The sequence below is a fragment of the Apaloderma vittatum genome, unplaced genomic scaffold (genome assembly GCF_000703405.1).
Source record: "Apaloderma vittatum isolate BGI_N311 unplaced genomic scaffold, ASM70340v1 scaffold6240, whole genome shotgun sequence".
NCBI classification, from domain to species: domain Eukaryota; kingdom Metazoa; phylum Chordata; class Aves; order Trogoniformes; family Trogonidae; genus Apaloderma; species Apaloderma vittatum.
Window position 1 is genome coordinate 43,707 of NW_009694957.1, and position 11,218 is coordinate 54,924.

At 40.1% G+C, this 11,218-nt stretch overlaps 1 protein-coding gene across 1 annotated transcript in view; it reads left to right on the forward strand.

The window, feature by feature from the left end:
- The window catches only part of LOC104273885 (calcium-dependent secretion activator 2-like), a gene marked incomplete at its 5' end in the record, with an annotated part of 51,673 nt that extends 42,963 nt beyond the window's left edge, over nt 1-8,710 (forward strand). Inside the window, 2 exons of the mRNA XM_009869354.1 lie at nt 4,252-4,356; nt 7,733-8,710. Of these exons, the coding sequence (XP_009867656.1) occupies nt 4,252-4,356; nt 7,733-7,903 (276 nt within the window). The remainder of the gene's footprint in view (nt 1-4,251; nt 4,357-7,732) is intronic.
- Between the last annotated feature and the right edge of the window lie 2,508 nt (nt 8,711-11,218).

The following is an 11,218-nucleotide window of genomic DNA, read 5'->3' on the forward strand; positions in this document are numbered from 1 at the left end:
AAAAAGCTTTTTGACAGTGCCCATTTATCAGGAGCAGGCAAGATATAGAAACTCAACAGGGTCTTGTGTCTCAGGCGTTAGGGATACCGGCCCAAGAAGGACTAAAGCATTGTGTGTTAGTATGTATTGAGCCTCCTTCCAGGTGGCAAACAGCTGCACCTTTTTATCAAACTCCAAAAATAAAGCTGAAGTGCTTGCTTTCAACCGCCAAGTGTTATATTTAATTGAACCGTTCTGCGAATGTTATAGCTCGGGCGCCCAGAGAGATGGCGAACATTTAATATATTTGTTTTTTATTTCCACCGGGCCGACAGAATAATGAAATTCCTTAACTACTTCTCTTTAACTTGGCTGAAGAAAGCACGGTATGTTGCTAAATCGCTTTTCACTGGCCCTGCCGAGAAACAACTTTAATCCTTGTTAGAAAAATTGCAGAGTCTGGGCCTGACAAAGAGCTCATGCCCGGCGCATTGTGAGTGCTGGGAGCGGGGCGAGGGGAGCCCTTTACAGCTGCGTGCCTCCAGCCCGCCTCAGCTGGACTATTTAGGCGAGGAGGTTTGTCAATTCCTCCCGACAATGGGGCGAGTTTTTCAGTGCCTGTAGCCGCGCCGAGCCCCGTTGGGGATCAATGCTGGCCATTCAAGCTGCACCCTCTTTCATTGCTTTGGTTTGTTAATTTAAGACTAAAGGTCCACTGAGGGGGTTTAGGGTGTTTAAGAAAGCTGATGAACTGTTTAAGAAATCTGATGAACTGAGAGCGTTTATAGCCCTGGTGTGGCAACTATTGGCACTGAGGGAGCTGTGTCCTTGTTGACCCTCTTGTTATTAAAAATGCACAAGTGCTGCGCTTCTCAATATTTCAACACTCTAAATACCACCTTCTGAGCCCTTCAGCTTGTTGCTTGCTCTAAAGATCTTCTTAGATTGGGTTTGAAAACTTCACCTTAAACACTAGATTAGACTGATGTTCTGTTTTCCGTGCTCCTGTTGATTTGTTGAACCTTCCCAGGGCTGGAAAGCAAGTAGCAGCTTGGTGGGGAGACCGGCTGCTAATATGATTTACCAGTCTACAGTCATGCACAATAAGTGTGAATAAATACAGGGGTCTCACAGAGTCAAGCCTAGCCTTTCCTTTTCTCTTATTTTTTACTTTAAAAGAGGTATCTCAGCAAAATGAAGTGAGTAATGCATGCCCTTACAGGAGCTGGATGAGCTATGAATAAGAAGAGAGGGGGAAATATGGAGGCAAACGTATTTTTGTTAAAGTGGTTGGCCGCTGTTACATGCTGATGTGAAAAAAAAAAAAGTATAATAAACACTTACTGTTGTATTCCCGTGTAGACGACAGCAAAGAATATGTCACTAATACCGCATAATTGACATCTGCAAGAGGTGCATTGTCCTTTCAGTGCTATTGTTACTAGTGGGAAAGTGACTTTTTCTTAAAACCAGTCAGAAGAGTTTTATTTTTTTTAATTACTATTATTTAAAAACTGTGTTATCTCTGGACCATTATCTAACCACTGAAGCTTGTGAGTTTGGAATAGATTCCACTAAGTCACAGTAGGTGCATCCCTGCCTCCATAACATGCTCCTGGTTGTCAAAATGTGTGGCCTAGGATTCCACCTCTGAGAGATATTCGCAGTTCTGTGCATTTTAGCAGGCTCCAAAAGTAGGGATGGGGAAGTAATTACTTTTCTTAGGAAGTCCAGCAGATTTATGTTTATGCAGCTTCGGCCTATACTAAGTGCTCAAAATTAGCCAGTATAAGGCCAATAATGAACAGAAACTATATCCACAAGTAACTCTAGGAGGACGCTAAAAAATACACTGAATGTGGTTTTTATTAAAAATACTATGAAAATTCAAAATAAGAATACATCTTTTTCTAGTACGATAGCAGTCACATTTTTTTCTGAAGAAGGTGTGTTGGCAGAGAAGCAAGTACCATAGTATTATTTCACAATCAATTTCACATTTCTATCGCAAGGTTAACGCATCAAAACTAGTCAGGAACACACATTGTACTGTTTTCATTCGCAAATTCAAGTAGCAGAATTAATTCCCTCCAGTTTCTTAGATTTGTTTTCAGTGCACGTAGGCGTATCACAGATAAGTATGGAAAGTCTGATTTCTACTGCATCCGTCTTAATTAAGTTTTCTGACTGGACTTTAAAACATGTTTTGCCAGAAAACTTGGACTGGGTCTATTCTCAGTAATCTGGCACCGTTCAGTGGTGTTGCATGGGGAAACCAATCACAGAATTTTCAGTCTTTTCTGTAGTTTGTTCATGTGAGGAAGTTTGAGTCCCTTCAGCTTCTACTTAATACAAACTGAGTGCACTGTGGATGCATTATTGGATATTTTTTATGAAAGAGTATCAGCTTTGAGAAAACTCCACCACTAAAACCATTCTCTCTCTCGTGATTATGTTAAACAAATGTAGAGTGTAAGTGATAATATTACTTATCTTACTGCAAATAACAATAGGTAGTCAGAGTAGAATGTTTGGCATATGAGGTTTTATGTTTATTAGATCAATAGAGTCCCCCAAGTGCATAAGCTCAACTGTATTTTATTTTCTAGATATCTGTGTATACATGCAACACCTGTCGTATAGTTTACAGCTGCCACTTAGTAACAACATCAAAATATTTTACGAGTACAAAGGAAATCAAAACCAGCATACGTGTTTGGAGGGAAAAAACGTAAATAGTATAAGAATGACATTCAGTGACAGAAAAACAGTATTTTGTGGATACTGGATCAGTCCCCATTGTATTGAACAGATGAAATTACTTTTATGAAATGTACATCTGTCTGCATTTGTGTGGTGTAAAATAGTAAATTAATAGGAGAAACTCTAAAAAACATAAAAGTAATTTATTTCTAGTGATTTATAAGTAAAAAGCATTTTAACATATTAAGCAAAATAAATGGAAGCCATTATTATATGAAAATCTTATTTCAACCTTATCTTAAAACTGATAGCTACCATGAAGTGAGACTTGTTCCTGTAAGGAAAAGCATTTACATAGATTTACTGTATGTCTTTAAAGCTTTTACCAGAGACCTTACATTTTGATGAAACAATTCTGTTTCTGTCTTTTGTTACATCCAGTAGCCCGTAATTTTTCTTCATTTTTTCAATATATATTTTATTTTATTTGTTAATGCAGAGGTAGCTAATGAGACATGTTAGAATTAATTCACGATGCATACCTTGCCTAAAATGCTGCATTTTTAAATATGCACGCTGTTTCCTCTCTTTGCATATCTTTGTATTTTGTGAAGACACAGGAAATTACATTAGAAAGAAATTTAAGCCTCTTCCCTGTGGGGAAAGGCTAGAAACAGAGCTACAGCACAAACTCTTTTAATCTCTCACTGCTAAAATGAAAAAAAAAAATCGCTTCCTTTTTACAGTTTGACTAAGTGACATCTGGTTGGTATTTTACAGGAGGGGGAGGAAAACTGCTACAATTATGTTTAGTAAATCTCTTTTAATCCAGTTAATGTGAAAGAACTATTATAGTAGCTATTTGGATCTGAGCATTTTTTTACGGTAACATAGACACCAGCAGCAGAGAGCTTATTCTTGCCCCATCCGTTTGTGAAGCTTTGAGTGAAAACACACCCATGCCTAAGACATAAAAAGGAAATAAGGTAGGCTGTAATTGTAATTAGCAATTAACGTAAAGCAAAACCTTAACATGGATATTTTGGGAGGGGTGAAGCGGTCATTTTGATCTTACAGTTTCTGTGGATTTCTGAAAATTTTTACTTGACACAGAAGCGAGTTAAAAGAAAAAAGCAAGACATTCCGTATTCTATGTTTGATGCTATTTTCCCATTTGGTTTATAAAACCTAGGTGTTTCAAATTCTCTCTCAAGATACCCTACCTGTTTTTCCCTTGTTGCTTTAGCTGTCAATTTTCTCATGTAATTGTATATTTAATATCCATTCCTACTGACAGTTAGCGAAGTGCATGGTGCTGTTTTGCTTGAAAATGTAACTGAAAGATGAAATGGCAGTTGCTAATTCATGCAAAGAACAGTGTAGGTCAAGTTATTTGATTTCCTACTGACCCATGCAATTCTCTTAACAGGAAATTATATCATTGTTGACTTCAAGTGCTGATCCGTGATCATTTCTAAGTGTTTCATTACCTCTCATTATCAAATCTGTTAAATGAATACTGCAGGGTTGTTTGTTGTTTTGGGTTGGTTTTTTTATCCTTCATTTCAGCAATGGTACAGCAGCTCCATGAAAGTCATATGCATGTGGTTGGCGGATAGATTAGACCTGCAGCTTCACATCTACCAGCTGAAGACGCTCATCAAGATAGTGAAGGTAAATAAAGCGTGTTTGTGTCAGGCAGCACAGTAGAGAGACAAGAGTGATAAAGTGTTAACATAGATAAGTGTAGATCACGCTGAAAGTTAAAAAATGTGGAATAAAGTTGCAAATTCCTGTAGTTTAGGTTGGTATTTTTTGTCTTCACAGTTGTTGCAGTTTTCAAAAGAAAAACAATTTCTTAAAATCTCTGATGTGAATTATTCATGCAGTGGTAATTGTCGTTCATTCTGGACACAGTGCAAATTAAGATTATCCCAAGAAGTTTTAACATATTACTACTAGCTGTACAGCAATGCTGTATAGCATTCCTAATAAATTATTGTTTGCCATTTTACTGATGGGGTTTTTTTTGTTTACCTCAATAAACCCCATAGCGTCCTTTCTTCGTTTTTCGCACTGTCCTAAAATGTTTTTCATGCACATATGATTTACTAGGTTCAACTGGAAAACAATATTCAATATATTAGATAGTATTTTCTAACCTTTTATACTCTGGGATGAGTATCGATAGAAATATCAATCCCTCCAGTCTGGTCCTCTGTCGTTTACACTGGCCAATGTTAAATGCTTCAGAGCAAAGTGTAAAATGCCTTGCAATAGACAATTATGGGTTAACTTACCATAAAAGAAAGTTTCCTCCTAAATCTCTTTCAGATCTTAGTTAATACCCTTAGGCAAGAGACAGAACACCATTTCAAATTTTTTGTTCCTTCTAATCTTATCTTGTTTAACTTGGAACATTCTTGTTACCTGTATAAATGTGGAATAAGAAGCATCTGTTGTCCATAGTGACCTTGATTTCTTCAAAATATTTTCTCATTAAGTTCATGCAAGACTCTAAAGTCAGAAGGATTTTAACTCATGGACACTGGAATTGCAGCTGCAACTTTCAGGATCCACTTGCTGAAAGGAAAAAAAAAAGTACTAAACAGAGAGATGCCAGAAAACAGTCATAATAATGATGACATCATGGATCCCTGAATCACCCAAGCTTAGTTTAGCTCTTTCTGACCATAACTGATTTATCTGGGAGTAGGAGTTGGCTCTTCATTATATTATGTGCCTAAATGGCAAAATCAGTTTGCTATTTGTGGTTGAAATGAATGGCTCTTGTGAGAGGTTTAAAGCTCTTCTAAAGTGAAGTAGTTATCATTCTTGGAGGAAAAAAATAAAAAAAAGGTATTACAGGTTCTAAAACCTGTGCCCAGTGAGATCTAAGAAAGAGCAGGTTAAATTACAACAGCTAAATATCACCTGGGAGATTAAAAGAAGAGACTCTTACAAAACTAAAGTTCAGGAGAATGAGGAATATTCTCAACCAGCCGTTCCTCCACAGCCTGGCACACTGGTCAGCCTTGTTCAAAAGAAGCAGGTTCCCAGCAGCGATGGGAACACACTGGCTGTGGCAGTGGCCTTCCTGTGTCCGTATGCTGGGTTTGCTTTCCATGTCAGTTCTGAGTGGAACCTTCTCTGGAAAAATGAAGAAGATGATGTGCATTGTAGAAGTTCTGGTCAATGTGAGAAGAGAGAAAATCTTGTCCACCTGTGTTCTGGTGGGTGAGGAAGACTGAACTGGTGTTGAACAGGAACTCAGCAAACAGGAGGCTGCTGGGAAATAAGAAATAATGGCTCAAGTAGAGTGTCATAAGCAGCTTTCACTGCTGCAGCCCAGCACACACCGTGGGAGGCACAATGGGGAAGCACAGTTCCTCCAAATGCTACAGAGAGTAGAGGCACTCTCCTATTCGTTTTGGGAAAAACTGTGTTGCCCATGTCATCACTTAGAAATATTCCAAAAAAAAGAAGTAGGAGGTCGTTTTTAAGGGACATAGGACGAGTAAGAAATAGATGATTCTTTCATACTCAGATGCAGCAAAGGTAGTGACATTATTTAAAATGACCAGAAGAAGAAAACTTTGTTCCCATTAAAGCCAAGACTGAGGTATGATGGCATAAAGATATCATTAGATGTCTGGGACACGTGTAGAGGGATGTGACTAAAGAAGGGTCAAGGACCAAGAGGAAAGTTAGGGAGAAATTAAGAATTAAGCTTGGAAGTGAACATTATTATTCTGCAAAAGTATGTCAAGAGAAGAGCAATGACTGAACCCCAGAGTGCTGGTCTGAGAATGGGAGTAAAACTGAAAAGAAATTGCTGTAGGACCTGTTAGCAGCATAAAAGGAAATTGAATGCACAGTGTTATAAAAAGGGAACGCAATTGTTACACTTGAAAAAGACCAGGCAGGGTACTCGCAGAAGTGTGTGAGCAAAACATAAGCTGCATCCATTGACTCTGAAGTTGACCTATGAAAGTCAAATAAATCTCGGTTGCAGTGATTCGAACAAGGTTTAAATAATCATCGTAGATAGTGGCAGAAAAAATTCTCCCAGATGAATGGTACCCATTTTGAGAGGTGTATTTTGCAGTTCCCTGAAGTATTGAGTGAAACAAGATCAGGTCCTTTTTCTTTCACTAAGGGTTGTGCACGGTCTCCTCTGGCAGAGGAATGTGCCTCATGATAGCCTTTGATTATTTTCCATTTTCTTTTTCGTGTAGTCTCTTCCATGAGCTTTGGGAACTCTTAGTAACAGTGTACACAAGAAACTAGCTAGATCAGCTTATTCTCTTTGAGCTTTTTAGGCTAACTTTGGGAAAGATTATTTCAAATACGTTACAACTTAAAAATAAGGAAGACAGAGTAGGTGATTTTTCATATGTTCATTTCAAAATGACATCAATGAATAAAATCATTTCACTGAGAATTCTTACTTGATAGAAAGACACACGTTCTATCTGCTGAAGAAAAGAAAAAATGCAGATTTGGGTCAAAATGTGGATGACTTAGAATGTAAATTAGTTGACTGACATAGTCACCTGAGAAACGTTCACACTATAGAATATAGACCATAGTCTAAAATTTATTTTATTTTTCCACATTTGATATATACATCTACAAGATAAATGCAAATAAAATCGCATTATGGGGAAAGTCCAACATTTACATTTCATATGAAATGACAGAACTACCTGTAGCCAAATTCACATTTCAATACATGGTTAGAAAATTTTTTTGTTAGTTTCTTTTTGAAGAAACGAGACACATGAAAGTGACTGAGATATCAGCATACAATTACAGAAATGTAATGCAAATGACCATCAAAGTGTGGCTTGTAGACTCCAGAGATTGTAAAAATCTTGTGCATCCCAGAAACTAAGACTGTAAAATCTTCAGCAAACTCTAGATGATAGGTCTATAACCACAAGAAGAGCGAAGCTGTTCCACTGGCATGCCAGGAGTGGCGAGTATATAGTGGAAAATGGCTCAAACTTGCTTGAGTCCAATCCAGGATGTTTTATTTTTGCCACAGAAAACCTACCGAGACTTCAGATTGCAAGGTGTGATGGAGGGAACCCTGAACAGTAAAACCTACGACACCGTTCACAGCCGTCTGACGGTGGAGGAGGCCACGGTCTCAGTCACGGACGCGGGAGGACTTCAAGGCATTACTATGAAAGACAGTGATGAAGAGGAAGGATGATGTTATTTCACCAAGTGTTTGGAGTTCTGGGGTGATGGCCTGAGGGTGAGGGTTAGCTTTGGCTTGGGGTTTTTTTTGGTAACTTGTCCCTGTAGTTGCATTTATAGTTTTGCCTTATGATATAGGTGCAGAAATGTAATTTGCTCCATTTCTAAAAAAAACTGAAAGTAAGATCATCAGAAGAAAAGTGCCAAGGACTTTTTGAGAACAACGGTTGTAGCATATTTTAATGTATAGCTTTGCTTAGGGCTGCAAAAACACTGGCATGGAGTTTGAGTTCCATTCGTGATTACATTTCTTTCCCTTTCCTTTGTTACCATTTGTTCTTGTATCTCCATCAGGTATTGATGTCCTGTGCAGAAAACAAAATGTGTGCCTCACTTAAAACTATACAGGAAATCATTCTTGGAATAAGTCAGTGCCCTAGGTAAAAAAAAAAAATAATTAAAAAATAGTGTATTTTCAGGATTACACTTTGTTTACCTTTTTTTTTGCTTAATTTTGCATTATTATGTGATGTGCATTAAAAATTTTGATCTTGGTTCTTTGTACTTTGAGGTTGGTATATAAGTAGTAGGACTTCAAGGACAGTCAAACGCATCAAACTACTAGGAGTGTTGTTGTGTCTATTCATTTTGCAAGTTTAAAGATATCTCATCATGTTGGATGTCAGTAAGCTTGCCATCAATGTTTCTATTTCTGTGAAAAATATCAGGCAATAAGAACACATTTTGTCGTGACCACTTCTGTATCTACCCAAGTTTGTATAGAATTCTACAATTAAAAGATGTTTTCAATATTTCAAACCATTTGAACTGTTGTATGATTCCTCATGAGAGCAAGGGTTTTTTGAAAGATTATTATATTTGGTTTAATATAGTGATTTAGAGCGAATCTGCTTTACAGACCAAACACATAACAAACAAATATCCAAGGACATGATACCTTTATAAAGAAAAAAAGCAAACAAAAAACCCTCAGTAGCAGACTAACAGACAGTGCCTGTGCCCATTTTCCTATGCCCTTGATATGAGCTAGAAAGAATTCAGTTTTTCATCAGTCAAAACCCACACAGCTTTAAAAATGCAGGGGTGGAGGTTTGGGGGGTTTTTTTGTTTGTTTGGGTTGCTTGGGTTTTGGGTTTGTTTTTTTTTGTGAAAGCATGCTTAATTCCAGGGTTTATGTAGACAAAGTTGGAAAGAAGACAGAATAGGAAAACAATATCCAAAGAAGCGATATCCAAAGAAATAAGGAAGGTTGCTGAGGTCTTCACTGAGCCTTACAGTTATACTTGAAAGGTTTTGCTGATGGACTGCTGAGGAGTTGCAGGGTTTCCTGTGAGATTTTCCTGTGAAAACAGGCCGAAGGACTTCAGGGTCCATTGCAAGCACACGGGACTGCAAGAATGGAGAATAAGAGCTTTAAAGAAAGTCCTTTGTAGCACACTGGGAAGCTCAGCCAAACAGGGAAGGGCAGGTAGTGCTTCTTCCTAGCTCGTCTAGGGAGAAACCCAGAGTGGCAATTTTTTTCTGTGGCAAACCAGCCTCCTCATCTGCCTGAGTCTTGAGGTAAACTCAGTGAAAAGAGAGAAACGGGAGCTGGTGGGGATGGCTGTTCTCAGCTCTTCATGTGGCAACTTTGCCCAGAAGTACAGGGGCGGGGGCTGGGCAGGCCAGTGTATGAAAGCTGGTGGCATTTGAAGGGCCAGCTGGGGCTCTGACTGAAACCGAGACTCGATAAGGCGTAGCCCACCAGGCCAGGAGGTGGAGCCTCAGCCCCAGTCTGACCGTGACAGGCAGCAGGGTGCGAAGGAAGCCAAGCTGCCCAACGTTAACACCCAGCTCCCAAACCCACTAAGGAAGAGAGATCAGTGCTGGCCAGGCCCAGAGAGAGCTTTGTCTCTGCAAGCATCCTCCTGCTCGCCCTCTCCCCACCATCTTTATCTCCTTGAGAGCCCTTAGGGCTGCCTATGGAGGAGCCAGTTGTAAGTAAGTGAAGGCAAATATCACCGTGGTGGCCCTGTGGTGCCTACCAAGGCCTCCCAGTGCGGGGGCATGTCAGCATCATGCAGGGCTCTCCTAAGAAGGCACTAGGAGATTTTTAAGGTTCTGAGATGACATGCGTCTAGGAAGTGATACCAAAACTGGACACTGTCCCTGGCAAGTCACTGTCAGTGACAGAAACACTGGGACAGAACTGACTGTCACCAGCACAGTTCAGGAGGTGATGGGTCCAACTCTTCTTCAGCAGAGACCAACCTGGCAGTAACCCATCTGCCCAGCCCTGCTAGCCAAAAGCCCTGAGGGAAACATACTCCTGCTCTGTCGATCTGTCCTCTGTCCCAAGTCATCCCCACACCGAGAAGGCTTTCCTGGTAAGGCAAATAGCTCTCCCATCAATTTGGACAATTACAGAGTAGGTTATAGTAATTTCACCTGTCAAGGTGTCAAGAGGCCATCATCGTCCAGACAGACCTTACCTGGGACCTCCACCCACAACCACTGCCCAGGGACTTCTCCTCAGCTCAGTCCCTGCCGCAGCAGTGGGGCAGGAGTGACAGTTTCTCACTCAGCTACAGCCCCACCTGTGCTTGCTTATGGGCCCTGTTGATCCAGACAAACCCTGATCCATGGATTGACTTCAGACCTGCCAGCTGATCACAAACAGATGAGTGATCTGGACTTCGGATTCCTGCAGCTCTCTCCCTGCCCTGGCCTGCCCTGCTCCCTGGCTGGAGGTGATGGGACCAGCCCTGGCTGGTGGGGCCGTGCCCTGCTGGCTTGGCGAGTCCCCGCCAGCTCCCTCCCCTTTAGCAACCCTTTCTATACCTTGACAACATCCTTAAAAAATAAAAAATAAAAGATTTAAAAGTGTGGCTTGAAATGGGTCTTGAGTTACTCAAATTTTATGAAGCGTGTTACACATTATAAGCTTGCCCTTATGTCGAGCACTTTGCTGTACAATTTCATTTGCGTGCAGTACTCACATGTCTGTCAGTAAGATCGAGATGCGTAAGGAAATAGTAAAAAAAGCAAAGATGATGTAACCATGAAGAACTTAGAAGTTGTTTGCGATTTCAGAGAAATTAACTCAGACACAAAGTATGTGATAAGTTGGTATTATTAGAAAGGCAGCACAGCAGACATCGCAGGAAGGCAGGTACAGAAATGACGGCGCTCCAAAGGTCATTCCGTTTCTTATTAATTCGCATATTTTCTTCATAACTAGATTGGTGAAACCGTGAACCAAGGCCGAGCTTGAGAAGGCCAGTGAGTATCTGTGTGACAGCTCTGGAGTCAGGCGCCGCCGACGCCA